The sequence below is a fragment of the Micropterus salmoides genome, unplaced genomic scaffold (genome assembly GCF_014851395.1).
Source record: "Micropterus salmoides isolate LMB-PRFRI ecotype aquatic unplaced genomic scaffold, ASM1485139v1 Ms_hic_scaffold_17, whole genome shotgun sequence".
Classification (NCBI taxonomy): Eukaryota; Metazoa; Chordata; class Actinopteri; order Centrarchiformes; family Centrarchidae; genus Micropterus; species Micropterus salmoides.
Window position 1 is genome coordinate 1,946,321 of NW_024040817.1, and position 22,965 is coordinate 1,969,285.

The 22,965-nt window shown below is 39.4% G+C and overlaps 2 protein-coding genes across 6 annotated transcripts in view; one reads left to right on the top strand and one right to left on the bottom strand.

Moving 5' to 3' along the window:
- Positions 1-22,965, top strand: part of LOC119906777 (collagen alpha-1(XIV) chain-like) — a 516,646-nt gene that overhangs the window by 196,687 nt on the left and 296,994 nt on the right. The gene's annotated exons all lie outside the window — the stretch shown is intronic.
- LOC119906790 (C-type lectin domain family 4 member E-like) lies at positions 11,652-21,890 on the bottom strand. 2 transcript variants are annotated; one of them, XM_038724154.1, is made up of 4 exons: positions 21,449-21,890; positions 20,768-20,887; positions 12,418-12,507; positions 11,652-11,917 (listed from the first exon to the last, which is right to left on the bottom strand). In XM_038724154.1, exons 1-4 carry the CDS (start codon positions 21,609-21,611, stop codon positions 11,658-11,660), a joined length of 633 nt encoding a protein of 210 aa, XP_038580082.1. In that variant the 5' UTR covers positions 21,612-21,890; the 3' UTR covers positions 11,652-11,657. The 2 variants fall into 2 exon arrangements, with proteins under 2 accessions (XP_038580082.1, XP_038580083.1); XM_038724155.1 differs by lacking the exons at positions 20,768-20,887; positions 21,449-21,890 and adding exons at positions 12,717-12,815; positions 15,187-15,452.

Here is a 22,965-nt window from a genome sequence, read left to right on the forward strand (position 1 = left end):
CTGCTGTCCCCAACAACATACAAGGATGAAACCTGTTTCCTGAGTATAAAGTGTCTGACAACACATCATACTGACCAACAGTCATGAGGACAGCAATATGATAGTGCTGTTTATACACTGCTCAAAAAAATAAAGTGAACACTAAAATAACACATCCTAGATCTGGATGAAAGAAATAATCTCATTAAATACTCCTTTCTTTACATAGTTGAATGTGCTGACAACAAAATCACACAAAAATTATCAATGGAAATCAAATCTATCAACCCATGGAGGTCTGGATTTGGAGTCGCACTCAAAATCAAAGTGGAAAACCACACTACAGGCCGATCCAACTTTGATGTAATGTCCTTAAAACAAGTCAAAATGAGGCTCAGTAGTGTGTGTGGCCTCCACGTGCCTGTATGACCTCCCTACAACGCCTGGGCGTGCTCCTGATGAGGTGGCGGATGTTCTCCTGAGGGATCTCCTCCCAGACTTGGACTAAAGCATCCACCAACTCCTGGACAGTCTGTGGTGCAACGTGGCGTTGGTGGATGGAGCGAGACATGATGTCCCAGATGTGCTCCATTGGATTCAGGTCTGGGGAACGGGCGGGCCAGTCCATAACATCAATATCTTCCTCTTGCAGGAACTGCTGACACACTCCAGCTACATGAGGTCTAGCATTGTCTTGCATCAGGAGGAACCCAGGGCCAACCGCACCAGCATATGGTCTCACAAGGGGTCTGAGGATCTCATCCGTGTATCTAACAGCTGTCAAGGTACCATTGGCTAGCACATGAAGGTCTGTGTGACCCCCCCCAAAGATATGCTTCTCCAGACTGACCCACCGCCAAACCGGTCATTCCGGAGGATGTTGAAGGCAGCAGAACGTTCTCCACGGCGTCTCCAGACTCTGTCACGTCTGTCACATGTGCTCAGTGTGAACCTGCTGTCATCTGTGAAGAGCACAGGGCGCCAGTGGCGAATTTGCCAATCTTGGTGTTCTCTGGCAAATGCCAAACGTCCTGCACGGTGTTGGGCTGTAAGCACAACCCCCACCTGTGGACGTCGGGCCCTCATACCCCCTTCATGGAGTCTGTTTCTGACCGTTTGAGCAGACACATGCACATTTGTGGCCTGCTGGAGGTCATTTTGCAGGGCTCTGGCAGTGCTCCTCCTGCTCCTCCTTGCACAAAGGCGGAGGTAGCGGTCCTGCTGCTGGGTTGTTGCCCTCCTACGGCCTCCTCCACGTCTCCTGATGTACTGGCCTGTCTCCTGGTAGCGTCTCCGTGCTCTGGACGCTACGCTGACAAACACAGCAAACCTTCTTGCCACAGCTCGCATCGATGTGCCATCCTGGATGAGCTGCACTACCTGAGCCACTTGTGTGGGTTGTAGACTCCGTCTCATGCTACCACTAGAGTGAAAGCACCACCAGCATTCAAAAGTGACCAAAACATCAGCCAGGAAGCAAAGGAACTGAGAAGTGGTCTGTGGTCACCACCTGCAGAACCACTCCTTTATTGGGGGTGTCTTGCTAATTGCCTATTATTTCCACCTCCATTTGCACAACAGCATGTGAAATTGATTGTCAATCAGTGTTGCTTCCTAAGTGGACAGTTTGATTTCACAGGAGTGTGACTGACTTGGAGTTACATTGTGTTGTTTAAGTGTTCCCTTTATTTTTTTGAGCAGTGTATACTGTCCTCTTCCTGTTGCAGCTGGTTGTTTTGTTTAGTTTAGGGTCCGCTGGAACTAAACAAAGTGAGCTACACTGCAAGCAATGATGATAGTCCAGAGAGAGTGACACTACATGTGACTGTTATTAAGATTAAACATATTTGGGACTTTGTATGGATTGTGCAGAATTATCCTTCCTCTTCTACACAGAGCGACAGGAGCATGAACCTGTGTTGACTAGCTTTATTGTGCTTCCCAAAAAGTCTCTCGGACAAAATAAATGAAAGTCAAGTTTTTAAAAAATACATGGACATACACCTGTTGTGTTATCAAACTGAAATTATTTTAATTTGAATTAAAAACTAAATTCCTTACATATATATAGCTACACAAAAATGCACATTAACTTTTTAATTTCAGACTTACTTGCTTTTTGTGACCCAGGATCAGCGTGATGCTCTTCAGCCTCTGAGATCTCCACCACTCCACTTGCTCCTCTGTTCTCATGAACTCTTCTTGAATATCTCACATTCAAGCTTGAATCCGGTGCAGCAAGAATACTTGCAGACATTTTGAAATATTTTAAACTTTACTAAACCGTTTCACTGTCTGCTTGTTTCTCTTTGAGGTGGGCGGACTTCACCACAGGAAGTGACAGCAGGACAAACCACTAACACAGAAGCACACCAAAACATATTTGTTACTGTTAATTGACGAACCCCACTAGACTTAAAACTGACTTAAATTTAGGCATAAACTATCTAGAAGTATATTTGAAGCTGAAAAAGAAAGGGTTTATTTTTTCTCAGTAACATTGAGGAAAATCTGTGGCAACTTTTCAGTTCATCAGTGGTGCATAAATCAGAAACACTCAGAGGACTGATGGAATTCAGCTCCTCTTGTAGAATAACCATTGTTCAGTGGTGGGAAAAGTACTAAATGTTCCTACTTAAGTAAAAGTACAGATACCACACTAAAATGTTACTCAAATAAAAGTCATCCAGTAAAATACTACTCAAGTAAAATTGAAAAAGGATCTGGGTTTAAAAGTTCATGAGTATCAAAAGTAAAAAGTACTTTTCAAATTGTTGATCCTACAAAAAGCAACATATCTTTTTAAATTTACTGAAGACAGTGCCGTGTAAAAAAATCAAGACTTAGGCCAAATAAAAAAGCTTGAACTTTTACCAACATGTTTATTTTCAACAAAAATAGACAGCAGTTAGAAAAGAAAAGTTTCAGCGGAGAGGTTCAGAGATGGATGCAAAGTAGAGTCCCATTCTGTTACCAGAACAGAGACCCGAGTTGACATGAAGCCATGTAACAAGTGATTTTCACCTTGTTTTGGACCTCCTTTTATAGCTCTGTTTCTAAGCATTACATCACCTCTTGGCTCTCTTTCCTGCTGCTCCTGGATCTGTGGAAATCCCCAGATATTTGGTGTCTCTTATCATCTTCTGACCTTTCAGCATTTTGGTGGATTGTCACTTTTATTTCACTTAACTTTAGGTGTCTATATAGAATATTGGTGGATGTTTTGTAACACAGTTTTCACACAGATCTGCTTCTACATTCCTTCTACAACATGTTTACAGTGAATCACAACGAGGAAAACTGAGTGGCAAGATGACAGGTGGATGTTTCCTTTTCTGTGTGGGGGATTAGCCTGCGTTATTGCTCTGCTGCTGTGGTAGTTTCCCCTTCAGACCGTCTGACAGACACAGAAGCACGTTTGGGACTGTATGTTAGGATGAGACAAGGAGGTGGAAACTAAAACTACCTGAAAACACTTTCAGGCAGAAATCTCACCACAAATGTGAACTTCAGCACCTCCGATAAAGCTCACAGACCCAAACAGAGCCAGTTTGCTCCTCAGTTTTTAGATGGTTATAATGCAAAACTCTACTGAAACATTGTTTTTCAAGTTTTCTCTTTCAAATTTATAACCTTAGTCTCAGAGAATATTCAAGTGTTTTTTGTCTTCGCTCCGTAATGTTTTTTATTTCCACCTACAATGGCCCTAATGCATCGTCATAGGAAGCCGACTGGCTGCAGGTCAGAAACAGAAGTAACAGATCACTGGCAGCTACATCTAAGATCACACACTCAGTAACAAACACACTCACCTGTTCCTCTTCGTTGTTTATGATCACCAGATGTGCTCCTCTAGTGTAACAGTCCAATCTGCTGTCAGACCAAGTTTTCTCCTCATTGGATTTAAAGTAACAGCTGCATCCGAATCTCTTCCATCCTTCAGGACACCACTTCTCTTCATGTCGTTAAAAGATGGATTTTATGTCATTCATTGTTAAATTAATAAAACTTGTTGTTTGACTTTCTTCTTAAATATCTTTTTTGCCTGCCACTTGTTGTTGACTCTATAAATACACTCAGGTTTTGTCTCATTTCTAACAGAAATAAACAGAGAAAACAGTTCAACAGCTTAAAAGAATTAAAATGAAAATCAATGGCAAAGTCAAGTTATATCAAGTGAACTGGTGTGATGCTGGTGTTCACTATTAGTTTTTAAACTTTTCTCAGCATCAAGTTTGTCCTTCAGCTGCTTTACTTCATCCTGTAACTGGCTGTGATTTTTCCTCAGTGTCTCGTAACTGCTCTGTAACTGACTGATGTTGGCTGCTGTGTCATGAGAAAAAACAACAAGACATAAAAGAGTAAGACAATTTCAAAATATTTATGCTCAATTAGCAGTGTGAAGTTAGATCCTGTGTATTTTGGTATTTGCTCTTTTTTAAAAACCTTTCTTACCTGAAATTTGTCCCTGCAGCTCGCTGTAGTTGTTGTACAGTTTGTCGTATCTGGTCTGCAGCTGGTCTTTTTCCAAAGTGACTGAAATATCTGGTGAGAAGCACAACAACATAAGAAACACACCAACAACACCAAATCATTCTGCATTTCCAAACAATTCATGCCTATGAAGCGGCATATAGAGCATGATCTGCCTCTATATTTCTTTAAAAGTTGACTCAGTCCCTTCAGAGAGCGTATGTATGATATTCAGATGAGATCAAACATCTTTGGTTTAGATTTAAAACATAATTCCTCACAGCGTATGAAGACTCCAGCCAATATCAGAAACATCACTCCCAGAGTCGCTGCAGTAAAACACCTTCTTCTGACACGATTCTTTGGAGTCTGAGGTCCTACAGAGACAAAATACAGAGAGAACATTTAAATTATTCTTGTTTGAAGTTTGAAGTGGCCGCTGTGAACTGTGGAGTTTCATAGTGGCACATTGGCTGCATTACCGTAACCAGCTATGAGGTAACCGAGGTGCGGACCTCTGTAATTATATGTAGGCTATAACCTATCAATAGAAAAAAATCTAATAACAACTATTGATAACACGATCAACTTAAATGAAGGCTTCAGGACCCTGAGGACGCAGCAGATTACACTGTCAAAACCCTTATTTCAACTTGACAAACTGTTTCTCTGATCAGAAGCACATTAAAACGGCGTGCGCGCACTAACTGAGAGCCCCGCTCTGAATTCAGCACCAACCTGCTGTTTTTTATGTTGTCATATAGTAACAATAGTGGCCATTATGCAGTCTGCACATGTCATTCCAACAAAGTCCTGTGATGCCAGTTGTAGGCTGTCAGATACATTTAGCCTGATACATGTTGTGAAGATTAGTATAGCAAGATTTCCCTGTTTGCACGACCTGATCATAGCGTGTTGTAGCAAACCTAGATTTAGTTATGCATTTTAATAAATTTATGAGAATTAATACCCAATTATGAATTTTAATATTCATTCAATCAAATTTCATTCCTCGTTAAGGGCACCACCGGAGTTGTTATAATCCTAGAGTCTCCGGACCTCTAGGTAGTTTTGAATAATTATACAATTATTACTAGTGATCAGTTAGTTAATAATCGCTCAATTATCTTAAATCAGTCAGTCAGTCTCTTATCTAAAGGGTCAATTCTCTTGGCAGGGACGTAGAAATAGGCAACACACACAGTTCTTGATTATATTACAGTGAATTTATTCTCTAACTAATGTAATAAAAGGATGATTGAATACAAGGAAAATAAACAATTGCTGAACAATGAGCCTGGAGGTTCGATTGTGGGAAGCATTTGACTCATACGGCATAGAAGAGCTAATGAAAGTAAACTAACGCTATGAGTTTAGGAGTTAAAAGGAAATCTCTGTCCACAGAACGTGTGTTAAGTCTTACTGTTTGTCGACAGCCTGCTTTTGGCCTGCTGCACGGGTCCCACGCTAGCTGCCGATCCTGGCTTTTTTCTAGGGATTCTCCGGGGTTTTCCGTGTCTGATTGAAAACGCCTCCTCCGTCTGGCAATTCGGCTGTTTTCAGGTTTCCTTCATTGTCACTGGCGAGACCACGTGGCTTGGTCTGACCTCGGTGAAGTTGGCTCGACGAAAAAGGCTTAAAATGTAACTTGGTCGTTCCTGAAGTAGTCCAGTGTAACTTAACAAACTGATAACTTTAACAAAACAAAAGAAATAAAGAAAATAAAACAAACTGAAGGCAGATCGATGTCGCGGCACTTCACGTGTGTAGCTTGAAGCGAACAAAAGGCCGGTTTCGCTGGCCGACTCTGAGGGCGTTGCCTGGCGAGGCACGCCGGACGCGTGCCGAAGCGTCCAGAGAGCCGAGAGAGAGAGCAGAGAAGAGTGGAAGAGAGAAGAGATTGAACGACGTCGCATGTCGCTCTTTTGTTGCCTGGGGCGTGGTTTCCCGAGGGACTGCCTCTGTAAACTTAATGTCTAAAAGAAAAGATTTATTTATTTATTTATTTAAACAGGAAAAGATTAAGAGCAATCGGTCCTGACTCAGTATAGAACTGATTTTCAGCAGGTTCCTGTTCTGCAGAACATGAATACCTCAAACACAACAAAACTCCAAGACCATACAATAACAAACACACAGCAACAAGCACAACAAACTACGATAGTAGTATTTGCACGTATTACAATCAAATATTTACCACAATCGAACCTCAAAGGTCAAACGGTTGTACTGTTCTAAGTTAAGCATTTGGTAACAGGAAACAATTGTCACATTATTGGTCAGGATATTTATACATTTAACGGCATTTCCAACACGGGTATGTAATACTTAATTCGTCCACTTGGGGGAGCTCAGGTTACATGAGGAAAGCTTAGATTAATCCAAGATCGTCTCTCCTTAGGAACCCGGGAAATATTGTTGATTCATCCTTAAATTCAAGCTGGCGATTAAGAGTATAGTAAAACATTTCTTTATCATCATTTCTAAAGGGATTTTGTAGGAAAGTATTATGAACAAGCATTGATCACATTAGATGAAGGAGTGTCTTGCTGAAAACAGAAACACTGCAAAAGTTTCTTTCTTTTCAGCACTAATATCAACAACAGATAGCAACAACAGTTAACATAACTACTCAAATAGAGGATTTAATTAAACTTAATGAAATGCTTTGAGTCTTTGGAGGCTCCAGTCATCCAAAGTTTGGCTACCTGGATCATGTCACACTTGGGTGAGACAGGGGTTTTCTTTTGATGTGGTAATAAAACAAAGAGCAAGGTCAGTTGCCACGGAAACATGTGTGTGGGGCGGGGCAGTTTTGATAGGCTGTTCAGGGAGATGCTACTCGCTGGTTCGTGTCCCTTTGTCAGTTTAACAGTCAGGCCCCGCGATATCAGCTTCGGAATCAAAAAGGTGCCAGTTTTATGGTCGGGATAGCACTTAGAGAAAGCAACTTTGACCCCTCCCCTTCTTCTCTGGGGAGGAGAGAAGAATTTGGAGTAGCTCCAAATTTATTCAATATAAAATGCACAAATCCACACCGTTGTTCACTACAGTGTCTGTCTGTATCTCTTATTTTTACAATTTTAGTGAGCCAAGCTGTGGAGAGAAAGACCTTGATGAACAGCCTGTGGTTAGTGTGTTCTTAACCAATCACAGTGCTTTGCCCACTTCCTGGTTTGAGCATTCACTGCGCGCTAACACACACACACACACAGAGGAAAAGAACAAATTCATCTTTAATAAAAGTATTTTTTGCCAACAGGTCCCTTTGTAGGCCTGTGTTTTTCATTATAGATCATTAGTTTGTGTAACTTGTATGAATTTCTGTAAATAAGCTCTATTAAAAGAAACAAAGTCTGGACCTCACTAATTTCTAAACCCTGGTTACGGCCTGACAGGCTGAGTCAGCATTCACAGCCTGTGTTCTTCTACAAACAAAAACTTGTATCTCCTCCCACAGTTTGATGTAAAAACTCCATTTAAACATCAAATTTTTCAACTCAATGACAACATTATTGCCTTTCACTCGTTGATACCTTGCATACATTCCAAAATATTCAAGGTTTTCCAGGATGTTTTTTGTATTGAAGTGGATGAAGAGAAGGTTCAAATCCTCCTCATAACTACTCCACTTTGAAATGTCACTATTTCTGCATACTTTCAGCTACAGACTTCATTTAAACTTAATCTTCTCTTTAACTCGCCGTCATGCCAACAATTTTCACTGTTGACACACAAATAAACAGTTTTTGATATCTTTGTGGGGATGTTCATGCACACAGGCTAGTTCTGCTGTCATTATCCAGACTTGCACAGTCTGTTTCACTAACAGATTGAGGATTTTAGTCACGGGACGTCTGGATCTCCAGTTATCAGAGAAACAGGCTCAGCAACGCCAGCTATCGCTCGGCCGTCGCAGAATAGCGTCAGAATTTCAACATCTTTCAAACATTATTGGTATTATTCAAGCCAGCAATCAGTTTAGCGTCAGCTTTCAACAGCCCACATTCACTCTGCAGTTTCTTCAGAAACTGGATTCTCTAGTTACTCGTTGTCATTCTGTCAGTAAGAAAATTGACTCTTGTGGCACCAGATTACAAAAACAAGACACTGATAATGACCCATAGTTAATGGTAACTGATTAATGAATTATACATTTTTATAGAGCCACACAAAAATGTACATTAACGTCCTTCTTACAACATCTTTCAGACTTACTTGCTTTTTGTGACCCAGGATCAGCGTGATGCTTTTCATCCTCTGAGATCTCCAGCTGATTCTCCTCTCCCGCTCCTCTGTTGTCTTGAACTCTTCCGGTATATCTCACATTCAAGCTTGAATCTGGTGCAGCGAGAATCCTTGCAGACATTTCGAAACTGAAAACTTAGTGAACAGCTTCACTGTCTGCTTGTTTGTCTTTGGGTTGGGCAGCTTTCAAAAGAGGAAGTAACAGCAGGACTCACCACTGACACAGATGGACACCACAACATATGTATTATTGAAGACTTGACTTTAATTGAGGCATAAACTACATAAAACTATATTTAAAGCTGAAACATAAAGATGTTTTTTGTCAGTGACGCTGAGGAAGTATATGGTTTTCACTCAACAGCAGGTTTGTGCTCACATTCACACATTTGTGCAAAGCTGCATTCATGTTCTCCATATAGTTTATTCACACATGCATCTCTGACACAGGAAATGTGATGTGTTGACCAGTTATTTTTGTTCTGCCTAGTAGATGAAATGACGTGACAAGTATTAATGGTTCAATGATGATAATAAACCTAACATGTTAAACATATAATTGTGCTTTGGTAATTTATGAAGAAAACAAAAGAGATGATTGAATATCATCCTTCCTGACGCACATGCAGAGGATGTGACTGTTACTATTCTGAGTATCAGTTCATGCATCGTGTGGATTTGATAGCTTTTGATTAGCAAAACAGCCCAAGTGTAAATGCAACTAAGCATTAAAGATGGATTGAAATCTTATTCAAAATCAGGTGTATTCTTCTCTCCAAAACACATTCGTAATCTTTCCTCCTCCCAAGTGTAACTACATCAGTAAGTGGTCTGTGGAAGAAGCCTATGAGGTTTGTCCTTTATGATCATGGCTTAAATAACACTGAAACAGAAAGGAGCCGTCTTTCCCCTTGTTGTCATGTATGTGACATCTTAGGCTTTTTGAAAACAGGCTGTTGTAATATCCCTCTCTGCAGAGAGGGTAAGTGCACATGTAGTTGTGTGGATGACTTCCAACCAGACTGTTCACTGTGTAGGGCAGAGGAACAATATCTATGTAATCCAGGTTGTTCAGGATGCAACACAGAATGAACAACTGAAGAAATGTAAAATGTGAGTTGGTCTGATTTGACAAAGTTGATCCCAACACTACACACCCTCTGTCCTCAAGATAAACAGGAAAGCTCTTTCTCACAGATCCAGTTCTTCTTCTGATCATCATATCCGCTCTCTGTCCATTTCCTTGTTTATCGCAGCATGCAGCGTAATAATAATTGCTGTGCGGGTGTCCTGTTGCCCAGAACCTGTTGGAGAAATAAAATGTTGTCACTCCTGATTATTTTCAATTTGAAGGAAGCTGTTGGATTTTTTATCATTTTTATTGTGAGTAATAATGACAATTACATTTTTAATAACGTGTTTAACACATAATTCAGCTTTGTAAATTAATATAATGTGAATTAATATTTTTTTCATTTGTTTTCATCTAATTTTAAAAACAAACTTATTTTAGTAATAAAATGAATTGTGATGGAAACTAAAAACTTTAAAACGTCTCCCTTTAGTGTCAGCGGCGAGTCGTCCTCCCATTTCCATTCCCATCCTGTCCATTCTGTGGCCTGTAGACCAATCCAGGAGTCTCCATCCTTGTTCAGCTCAGTGACACATTTCTAGTAGTTGACAAGAGACAATAATATTTCTCTGTTCATAATTCAGTAATTCTATTGTGGTACATGTGTGATGTCTGAAAAGTCTGAAGGAAAAAGAAAATCTGTGGCAACTTTTCAGTTCATCAGTGGTGCATAAATCAGAAACACTCAGAGGACTGATGGAATTCAGCTCCTCTTGTAGAATAACCATTGTTCAGTGGTGGGAAAAGTACTAAATGTTCCTACTTAAGTAAAAGTACAGATACCACACTAAAATGTTACTCAAATAAAAGTCATCCAGTAAAATACTACTCAAGTAAAAGTGAAAAAGGACCTGGATTTAAAAGTTCATAAGTATCAACAGTAAAAGTACTTTTCAAATCTATTGATCCTATAAAAAGCAACGTATCTTTTTAAATTCACTGAACACAGTGCCGTGTAAAAAAAATCAAGACTTAGGCCAGATAAAAAAATCTTGAACTTTTACCAACATGTTTATTTTCAACAAAAATAGACAGCAGTTAGAAAAGAAAAGTTTCAGCGGAGAGGTTCAGAGATGGATGCAAAGTAGAGTCCCATTCTGTTACCAGAACAGAGACCCGAGTTGACATGAAGCCATGTAACAAGTGATTTTCACCTTGTTTTGGACCTCCTTTTATAGCTCTGTTTCTAAGCATTACATCACCTCTTGGCTCTCTTTCCTGCTGCTCCTGGATCTGTGGAAATCCCCAGATATTTGGTGTCTCTTATCATCTTCTGACCTTTCAGCATTTTGGTGGATTGTCACTTTTATTTCACTTAACTTTAGGTGTCTATATAGAATATATTGGTGGATGTTTTGTAACACAGTTTTCACACAGATCTGCTTCTACATTCCTTCTACAACATGTTTCAGTGAATCACAACGAGGAAAACTGAGTCTCAAGATGACAGGTGGATGTTTCCTTTTCTGTGTGGGGGATTAGCCTGCGTTATTGCTCTGCTGCTGTGGTAGTTTCCCCTTCAGACCGTCTGACAGACACAGAAGCACGTTTGGGACTGTATGTTAGGATGAGACAAGGAGGTGGAAACTAAAACTACCTGAAAACACTTTCAGGCAGAAATCTCACCACAAATGTGAACTTCAGCACCTCCGATAAAGCTCACAGACCCAAACAGAGCCAGTTTGCTCCTCAGTTTTTAGATGGTTATAATGCAAAACTCTACTGAAACATTGTTTTTCAAGTTTTCTCTTTCAAATTTATAACCTTAGTCTCAGAGAATATTCAAGTGTTTTTTGTCTTCGCTCCATAATGTTTTTATTTCCACCTACAATGGCCCTAATGCATCGTCATAGGAAGCCGACTGGCTGCAGGTCAAAAACAGAAGTAACAGATCACTGGCAGCTACATCTAAGATCACACACTCAGTAACAAACACACTCACCTGTTCCTCTTTGTTGTTTATGATCACCAGATGTGCTCCTCTAGTGTAACAGTCCAATCTGCTGTCAGACCAAGTTTTCTCCTCATTGGATTTAAAGTAACAGCTGAATCCGAATCTCTTCCATCCTTCAGGACACCACTTCTCTTCATGTCGTTAAAAGATGGATTTTATGTCATTCATTGTTAAATTAATAAAACTTGTTGTTTGACTTTCTTCTTAAATATCTTTCTTGCCTGCCACTTGTTGTTTACTCTATAAATACACTCAGGTTTTGTCTCATTTCTAACAGAAATAAACAGAGAAAACAGTTCAACAGGATAAAAGAATTAAAATGAAAATCAATGGCAAATTCAAGTTATATCAAGTGAACTGGTGTGATGCTGGTGTTCACTGTTAGTTTTTAAACTTTCTCACCATCAAGTTTGTCCTTCAGCTGCTTTACTTCATCCTGTAACTGGCTGTGATTTTTCCTCAGTGTCTCGTAACTGCTCTGCAACTGACTGATGTTGACTGCTGTGTCATGAGAAAAAACAACAAGAGATAAAAGAGTAAGACAATTTCAAAATATGTATGGTCAATTAGCAGTGTGAAGTTAGATCCTTTGTATTTTGGTATTTGCTCTTTTTTTAAAAACCTTTCTTACCTGAAATTTGTCCCTGCAGCTCGCTGTAGTTGTTGTTCAGTTTGTCGTATCTGGTCTGCAGCTGGTCTTTTTCCAAAGTGACTGAAATATCTGGTGAGAAGCACAACAACATAAGAAACACACCAACAACACCAAATCATTCTGCATTTCCAAACAATTCATGCCTATGAAGCGGCATATAGAGCATGATCTGCCTCTATATTTCTTTAAAAGTTGACTCAGTCCCTTCAGAGAGCGTATGTATGATATTCAGATGAGATCAAACATCTTTGGTTTAGATTTAAAACATAATTCCTCACAGCGTATGAAGACTCCAGCCAATATCAGAAGATACATCACTCCCAGAGTCGCTGCAGTAAAACACCTTCTTCTGACACGATTCTTTGGAGTCTGAGGTCCTACAGAGACAAAATACACAGAGAACATTTAAATTATTCTTGTTTGAAGTTTGAAGTGGCCGCTGTGAACTGTGGAGTTTCATAGTGGCACATTGGCTGCATTACCGTAACCAGCTATGAGGTAACCGAGGTGCGGACCTCTGTAATTATATGTAGGCTATAACCTATCAATAGAAAAAAATCTAATAACAACTATTGATAACACGATCAACTTAAATGAAGGCTTCAGGACCCTGAGGACGCAGCAGATTACACTGTCAAAACCCTTATTTCAACTTGACAAACTGTTTCTCTGATCAGAAGCACATTAAAACGGCGTGCGCGCACTAACTGAGAGCCCCGCTGTTCTCTCCCCTTCAGGAGAGACGCTGTGCGCATTTACGCACGAGCCGCAGCAGCATGACTTCATAATCAAATCTCCCGACACGCCAACAGGATCGGTCAGAATCTAATGTTAACTAATGTTTTTTAGTTCTTCTACAGAAGGTCTCTCCCAGTCCAGGTTCAGACAGTAAATCTGAGTAAAGCAGCCGTCCTCCTGATCAATCCTGATCTCCATCAGAAAGTCTGAACATTTTAGAAGCTGGTTGTTAAAGTTGAATTCTGTTTCCTCTGCAGAGTTTTCTCTGTCTGCACCTGTCAAGTTTTTAACTACAGTTTTTTATTTTGCTGCTTAAATTATTATTGCTGTGACATTACAGCGTGAATGAAAACGTTTAAATGACTGACAGCAGCCTCTCTAATCATTAAAGTAAATAGTTAAAGAAAACACCTGGAAAGCTAATTAGAGAAAGAAAAAAAATAGGTCTTTGGTTGAGGGCATGTGGATGGTTTATGCACATGATTATTACATTATAGTCAGAGCCGATCCATGCATCACATGAATTCAGCTCCTATACTCTTGACAAAACAGTGCAACCAGCTGCTGACGTCAAATAATGAGGCTGTAATATCAACCAGAGCATCCTCTGAATTCAGCACCAACCTGCTGTTTTTTATGTTGTCATATAGTAACAATAGTGGCCATTATGCAGTCTGCACATGTCATTCCAACAAAGTCCTGTGATGCCAGTTGTAGGCTGTCAGATACATTTAGCCTGATACATGTTGTGAAGATTAGTATAGCAAGATTTCCCTGTTTGCACGACCTGATCATAGCGTGTCTGTCTGTATCTCTTATTTTATACAATTTTAGTGAGCCAAGCTGTGGAGAGAAAGACCTTGATGAACAGCCTGTGGTTAGTGTGTTCTTAACCAATCACAGTGCTTTGCCCACTTCCTGGTTTAAGCCTTCATTACACACACACACACACACACACACACACACACACACACACACACACACACACACACACACACACACACAGAGGAAAAGAACAAATTCAGCTTTAATAAAAGTATTTTTTGCCAACAGGTCCCTTTGTAGGCCTGTGTTTTTCATTATAGATCATTAGTTTGTGTAACTTGTGTGATTTTGGTGTGAATTTCTGTAAATAAGCTCTATTAAAAGAAACAAAGTCTGGACCTCACTAATTTCTAAACCCTGGTTACGGCCTGACAGGCTGAGTCAGCATTCACAGCCTGTGTTCTTCTACAAACAAAAACTTGTATCTCCTCCCACAGTTTGATGTTGATTTAAACATCAAATTATTGAACTCAATGACGACATTATTGCCTTTCACTCGTTGATACCTTGCATACATTCCAAAATATTCAAGGTTTTCCAGGACGTTTTCTTGTATTGAAGTGGATGAAGAGAAGGTTCAAATCCTCCTCATAACTACTCCACTTTGAAATGTCACTATTTCTGCATACTTTCAGCTACAGACTTCATTTAAACTTAATCTTAACTCGCCGTCATGCCAACAATTTTCACTGTTGACACGCAAATAAATTCGTTTTGATATCTTTGTGGGGATGTTCATGCACACAGGCTAGTTTTGCTGTCATTGTCCAGACTTGCACAGTCTGTTTCACTAACAGATTGAGGATTTTAGTCACGGGACGTCTGGATCTCAAGTTATCAGAGAAACAGGCTCAGCAACGCCAGCTATCGCTCGGCCGTCGCAGAATAGCGTCAGAATTTCAACATCTTTCAAACATTATTGGTATTATTCAAGCCAGCAATCAGTTTAGCGTCAGCTTTCAACAGCCCACATTCACTCTGCAGTTTCTTCAGAAACTGGATTCTCTAGTTACTCGTTGTCATTCTGTCAGTAAGAAAATTGACTCTTGTGGCACCAGATTACAAAAACAAGACACCTGATAATGACCCATAGTTAATGGTAACTGATTAATGAATTATACATTTTTATATAGCCACACAAAAATGTACATTAACGTCCTTCTTACAACATCATTTCAGACTTACTTGCTTTTTGTGACCCAGGATCAGCGTGATGCTTTTCATCCTCTGAGATCTCCAGCTGATTCTCCTCTCCCGCTCCTCTGTTGTCTTGAACTCTTCCGGTATATCTCACATTCAAGCTTGAATCTGGTGCAGCGAGAATCCTTGCAGACATTTTGAAACACTGAAAACTTAGTGAACAGCTTCACTGTCTGCTTGTTTGTCTTTGGGTTGGGCAGCTTTCAAAAGAGGAAGTAACAGCAGGACTCACCACTGACACAGATGGACACCACAACATATGTATTATTGAAGACTTGAATTTAATTGAGGCATAAACTACATAAAACTATATTTAAAGTTGAAACATAAAGATGTTTTTTGTCAGTGACACTGAGGAAGTATATGGTTTTCACTCAACAGCAGGTTTGTGCTCACATTCACACATTTGTGCAAAGCTGCATTCATGTTCTCCATATAGTTTATTCACACATGCATCTCTGACACAGGAAATGTGATGTGTTGACCAGTTATTTTTGTTCTGTCTAGTAGATGAAATGACATGAAATTTTAATGGTTCAATGATGATGATAAACTTTAGATACATGATTAGTTACATCAACATATAATTGTTCTGTTCTGTAAGTTTATGAAGAAAAACAAAAGCGATGATTGAATATCATCCTTAGTATGTGACTATTACTAATACTGACTATTCATCAGGCGAGGATTGGATAGCTTTTGTCTGGGGAAAAAGTGTAAATGCAAGCAAGCATTAAAGATGGATTGAAATCTGATTGGCCGTCAGATGCATCCGTCTCTCCAAAACACATTCATAATCTTTCCTCCTCCCAAGTGTAACTACATCAGTAAGTGGTCTGTGGAAGAAGCCTATGAGGTTTGTCCTTTATGATATGGCTTAAATAACACTGAAACAGAAAGGAGCCGTCTTTCCCCTTGTTGTCATGTATGTGACATCTTAGGCTTTTTGAAAACAGGCTGTTGTAATATCCCTCTCTGCAGAGAGGGTAAGTGCACATGTAGTTGTGTGGATGACTTCCAACCAGACTGTTCACTGTGTAGGGCAGAGGAACAATATCTATGTAATCCAGGTTGTTCAGGATGCAACACAGAATGAACAACTGAAGAAATGTAAAATGTGAGTTGGTCTGATTTGACAAAGTTGATCCCAACACTACACACCCCTCTGTCCTCAAGATAAACAGGAAATCTATTTCTCACAAATCCAGTTCTTCTATCATAATATGCACTGTGTGTCCAATTTCCTTGTTGATCGCAGCATGCAGCAGCGTAATATTTGTTGCTGTGCGGGTGTCCTGTTGCCCAGAACCTGTTGGAGAAATAAAATGTTGTCACTCCTGATTATTTTCAATTTGAAGGAAGCTGTTGGATTATATAGCATTTTATTGTGATTAATAAATGACAATTACATTTTTAATAACGTGTTTAACACATAATTCAGCTTTGTAAATTAATAAAATGTGAATTGTTTTCATCTAATTTTAAAAAAACAAACTTATTTTAGTAACAAATTGAATTGTGATGGAAACTAAAAACTTTAAAAGCGTCTCACTGTACTGTCAGCGGTGAGTCATCCACCCATTTCCATTCCCATCCTGTTTGTTGTGTGGCCCGTAGACCAATCCAGGAGTCTCCATCCTTGTTCAGCTCAGTGACACATTTCTAGTAGTTGACAAGAGACAATAATCATTTCTCTCTTCATAATTCAGTAATTCTATTGTGGTACATGTGTGATGTCTGAAAAGTCTGAAGGAAAAAGAAAATCTGTGGCAACTTTTCAGTTCATCAGTGGTGCATAAATCAGAAACACTCAGAGGACTGATGGAATTCAGCTCCTCTTGTAGAATAACCATTGTTCAGTGGTGGGAAAAGTACTAAATGTTCCTACTTAAGTAAAAGTACAGATACCACACTAAAATGTTACTCAAATAAAAGTCATCCAGTAAAATACTAAAGTAAAAGTGAAAAAGTATCTGGATTTAAAAGTTCATGAGTATCAAAAGTAAAAAGTACTTTTCAAATCTATTGATCCTATAAAAAGCAACGTATCTTTTTAAATTCACTGAAGACAGTGCCGTGTAAAAAAAATCAAGACTTAGGCCAGATAAAAAAGCTTGAACTTTTACCAACATGTTTATTTTCAACAAAAATAGACAGCAGTTAGAAAAGAAAAGTTTCAGCGGAGAGGTTCAGAGATGGATGCAAAGTAGAGTCCCATTCTGTTACCAGAACAGAGACCCGAGTTGACATGAAGCCATGTAACAAGTGATTTTCACCTTGTTTTGGACCTCCTTTTATAGCTCTGTTTCTAAGCATTACATCACCTCTTGGCTCTCTTTCCTGCTGCTCCTGGATCTGTGGAAATCCCCAGATATTTGGTGTCTCTTATCATCTTCTGACCTTTCAGCATTTTGGTGGATTGTCACTTTTATTTAACTTAACTTTAGGTGTCTATATAGAATATTGGTGGATGTTTTGTAACACAGTTTTCACACAGATCTGCTTCTACATTCCTTCTACAACATGTTTACAGTGAGTCACAACGAGGAAAACTGAGTGGCAAGATGACAGGTGGATGTTTCCTTTTCTGTGTGGGGGATTAGCCTGAAGCATGTTTGGGACTGTATGTTAGGATGAGACAAGGAGGTGGAAACTAAAACTACCTGAAAACACTTTCAGGCAGAAATCTCACCACAAATGTGAACTTCAGCACCTCCGATAAAGCTCACAGACCCAAACAGAGCCAGTTTGCTCCTCAGTTTTTAGATGGTTATAATGCAAAACTCTACTGAAACATTGTTTTTCAAGTTTTCTCTTTCAAATTTATAACCTTAGTCTCAGAGAATATTCAAGGTTTTTTTTTGTCTTCGCTCCGTAATGTTTTTTATTTCCACCTACAATGGCCCTAATGCATCGTCATAGGAAGCCGACTGGCTGCAGGTCAAAAAAAGTAACAGATCACTGGCAGCTACATCTAAGATCACACACTCAGTAACAAACACACTCACCTGTTCCTCTTTGTTGTTTATGATCACCAGATCTGCTCCTTTCTCTTGACAGTCACTTCTGCTGTCAGACCAAGTTTTCTCCTCATTGGATTTACGGTAACAGCTGAATCTGAATCTCTTCCATCCTTCAGGACAACACTTCTCTTCATGTCAAATGAGTGTTAAAAGATGGATTTCATGTCATTCATTGTTAAATTGATAAAACTTGTTTCACTTTCTTCTTAAATATCTTTCTTTCCTGCCACTTGTTGTTTGCTCTATAAATACACTCAGGTTTTAACAGTAATAAACACATAGCAAATAGTTCAACAGCTTAAAAGAATTATAATTTACATCAAGTGAACTGGTGTGATGCTGGTGTTCACTATTAGTTTTTAAACTTTTCTCAGCATCAAGTTTGTCCTTCAGCTGCTTTACTTCATCCTGCAACTGGCTGTGATTTTTCCTCAGTGTCTCGTAACTGCTCTGTAACTGACTGATGTTGACTGCCGCGTCTTGAGAAAAAACAACGAGAGATAAAAGAGTCAGACAATTTCAAAATATTTCAAATGAGTGTTAAAAGATGGATTTCATCTCATTCACTGTCAACTGATAAAACTTTAGTTTCATTATTTAGTAAATATCTTTCCTGCCACTTGTTGTTTACTCTATAAATGCACTCAGGTTTTGTATCTGATTTGTAACAGAAATAAAAGATAAAAGAACTATAATTAAAAGTAATGGTGTGATGTTGGTGTTCATCGTTCATCACATCTAATTTTGTCCTTCAGCCGCTTTACTTCATCCTGATTTTACTCAGTGTCTCGTAACTGCTCTGTAACTGACTGATGTTCATCTTTAGAAACCAGTAATAGATAAAAGAGTAAGACCATATGAAAATATTTATGCTTGATAACCAGTGTGAAGTTAGATCCTATGTATTACAGTATTTGCTTATTTTTTTTAAACCTTTCTCACCTAAAAGTTGTCCCTGCAGCTCGCTGTAGTTCTTGTTCAGTTTGTCGTATCTGGTCTGCAGCTGGTCTTTTTCCAAAGTGACTGTTGAGAAACAACATAAGAAACACCTCAACAACACCAACTCATTCACTATAAACTAAAGACAGTTTAGTTACTTTCTCTGCATAATTAAAATCACTCTAATTCAAACCATAATTTAGTTATTTAGTGTCCTTTAACCTGCCGTGTATGTGGAGATGTTGTAACAACTGGATAACTGACTCGCTCATGTATCAAGTGTGATGAAGAACCAAAATGCAGATCAACACAGTCAAGTAACTGTGCTTAAATGGCGTGAAAGGGTACATCCTGAATGCGGTATATTCAGCTGCCATAAAGAATAGCTCCAGACTCACATGCCATTTGATCAATAAAATGATTGTTTTGTTCATGGCTCTGAAGTTTTTCCCCTCCTACCTTGACTGCAGTGTAAACAAAATGGGACATAAAATCTTCAGTCTTTGTCGCGTGAACAAATGTTTTAGGTACAGGCAAAGCTAGAATGAAGCTTCATTAGTCTGAGTTACACAAATTGAAGGTTTTCCTTCCAAAGTTCATGTGTTTTTAGAAAAATGTTCTTGATTTTTCTAACTCAGACTTCTGAATTCTCATAATAGCTTCAGCTGAAAGTTAGAATGTACTTTTACACAGATAACTCTTTCAGCGTGCATATGGCAGGTCAGTTTTATTTGAAGATGAACAAACAAAACAGAACCTGTCCTTTAAAGTCTGAAGCTGGTGCTCTTCACCATTTGAACAAGACAGTCTCATCTTCCTCCAGCTTGTTTTATTAGGCTACGTTCAGACTGCAGGCCTTAAAGGTGATTCTGCAGAGAGTTTGTAGATATTTGAGTCCAACGGCCAAACAAACTCATGGACACGCATTGCCATGGTAACCAGTCCTACTCTGCTGAAATATAGCAGAATCCACAGCGTCTGCTGTCCGAGAGCAAGTTAGCTTCAATAAGAGGGCATGTTTTAGTGGCACGAAGTCAAAGCTAACTTTGGGGCTAACCTCCTTCACTCTTAATTCAACAGTTGGCAGCAGCACACGTAAGATCCTCTTTAGTCCGGAGAAGCTGCAGTCTTTATTCACCGGCCTCTGGAACTTCTACTGTACATTTACTGCTGAACAACTTATTGCTGACCCGTTTCTCTCTATTCACCGAGACACCCGTTCACGCTCACGCTCCGTCTATTCCTCCTCTACCGCACACAGACTGACCGCTGAGGCAAAGCTAACAAAGCTAACCAGCTGGGATCATCACAAACATGAAAACAGACAGACATGAGGAAATATTCACTGAATTTAACTAAAACTACATTGGATAAGAATTGCAAAGCATCCCTTTAATGCTTAATTCTGTGTTTTTTGGCCTGCAGTCTGAACGCAGCCTTAGATCTGGTTGTGGAGAACTGGAAAGTACATTTAGTGTAACTGAGCAAACTTTGGTGGAAAACATTTAATAAATGTGCTTCATAGACCAGTTGCAGCAGTTTTTCTGCATTGTGAACAGGTTCAGTATTTGGTTGTCAGTAGTTGTGGGTGTATTTTATCTTACAACGTATGTATAGGAGGATGATTCCAGTTATGGTCAGAAAGCACAGCACTCCAAGACAAAATGCAGCAGCTCTGAAAGGCCTGCTTTGGACGGCTGGAGGATGATTCTCAGTGTGCGGTCCTAAAGTGGCAAAGCACACAGAGAGCGGGTTCATTAAAGGAAAACAACATGCGTCATGTTATCATTCCCCACACATAACATTTTAGTCAACAGCTTCACTGCCTTCATCTGTGTTTGGTCGACATCTGTATACAGCTGTGTAGTATGTAGTATTAACATTTTAACAAATCACATAAAGACTGTTGTGTTGACCAATTATTATTTGATGTAAAACAAATATGAACCGATCTGAGATGTTGAGTTTTAAAGGACAATTAAAATGCACAACTGACTCATAACTAAAAGCTGTTAAACTGACTTTGCATCATCTCCTCTTGAGTCTCTCTCGGCTCTGTATTAATAACTTCTTCCTGTTATTAATACAGAGCTGAGAGATGTACATAAATGGAAATAAACATAGACGCTAATGGGCTGCAGTTCTGTGGGATTGAAAATCAACGTGTTACAAACAGAGTAAACTCAGAGGTCACACATTAGTCCAACATGATTCAAACAGACGATCACACAAACAAGATAAACATTATTTTTTATATCATTGATTTGTCATAATTTCTCACTTACCTGCGTCGTGTGACTGAAGATCAGTGTGATCATCTCTGATATCGTCTGTACTCTCGTAGATAGCCACCGTTCTTTCTTCCCACTCTACGTTGTCCTCCTGCACCTTTCTGTTGTATCTCACCTTCTTTGAGAAATCTGGTTTGGCATAAATATCTGAGGACATCTTGAGAGGACTGAGACAGTTGAACAGTAGCTGCACTTCACTTCCTGTAACTGCTCTGTGTTGATTGGTTACTATGCTGCTGTAAACCTTCAATGTGTACAAGTATACTCTGCAGTACTAACTGTAGTAGATATACTACTGTACCGATGCTGCTGTCCGTCTTGCATGACCCGGCTTCTGTCTGGTTTCAGTAGAGAAGAATGAGGAAGTAGCAGCAATGACACACACATGCACACTTTATATTTATTTGAGTCTTCTGGATCCGGTTTGGTGGTTTTTGTAACTTCAGTAAGAAGACTGTGTTGTCAAATCTTTGGATTCACTGTATGACACAGTAACTGTAGTAGATATAAATTCAGTAACATAATTAGTGGTGGGCATTGATACATTTTTTTAATCTAGATTAATCTCACTGTAATATTGGAATTAATCTAGATTAATCTAGATTAAAATGGCTCATTTGAATTCTTCCGAAGGCATTCAGAATATGTGTGCTACCCAAATAATGACTTCTCTTTGAGAACGGGTTTATCAAGCCAGGTGGCGCATTAGACCAGGGCTCATCTCCTGTTTCCAAAATGCATCACAAACTGCTTGAGAAAGCTTCTTTCATATAACTCTGTGAAAGTGTCCACCTGATTTTCCCTGTACTGTGGACTGTATGTGCTCAGGTAGTTTGGCATATCAGACTTGTATGGGCTCCGAGAAAATCGCTGTGTTTCACTTGTCCCGCGTTTCAATCGTCCCGGCTCTCCCCTATAGACCCAGCTCCAAACCCAACTTTGAGAATAGATTAACAGCGATATCTTTCTTTATCGACCCCGGTAAGAGTTAACGCCGATAACGGCCCAACACTAAACATAATATACTTTACTGATGCTGCTGTCAGTCTTGCATGACCCGCTTCTGTCTGGTTTCGGTAGAGAACATTGAGGAGGTAGCAGCAAAGAAACACACACTCACTTTTTATTAATTTGACTTTTCTGGATCTGGTTTTGTGTTTTTTTTCTTCAGTTGGGGGACTGTGTTGTCAAATCTTTGGATTACTGTATGAAACAATTTAGAAAAACAATATTTATACATGGGTATAAAACTGAAAATAATAAAAAAAAAGGATAGACTTCAGAGCAACAATATGCTTGTGTTAATAGATCTAAGCACATTTTTTCATACCATGGCCACCTTGTCTATGAAGATTCTCAGTCATCCAGGTCATAGTTATCCAACGAAGGTTAAAATGAAGGGCAACTGGACTTGGTGAAGCTACTGTAGCTTCAACCAAGTCCAGTTGCCCTTCATTTTAACCTTCGTTGCATGGCCACCTTGTTTACATCCCACACAAACACACAAAGAG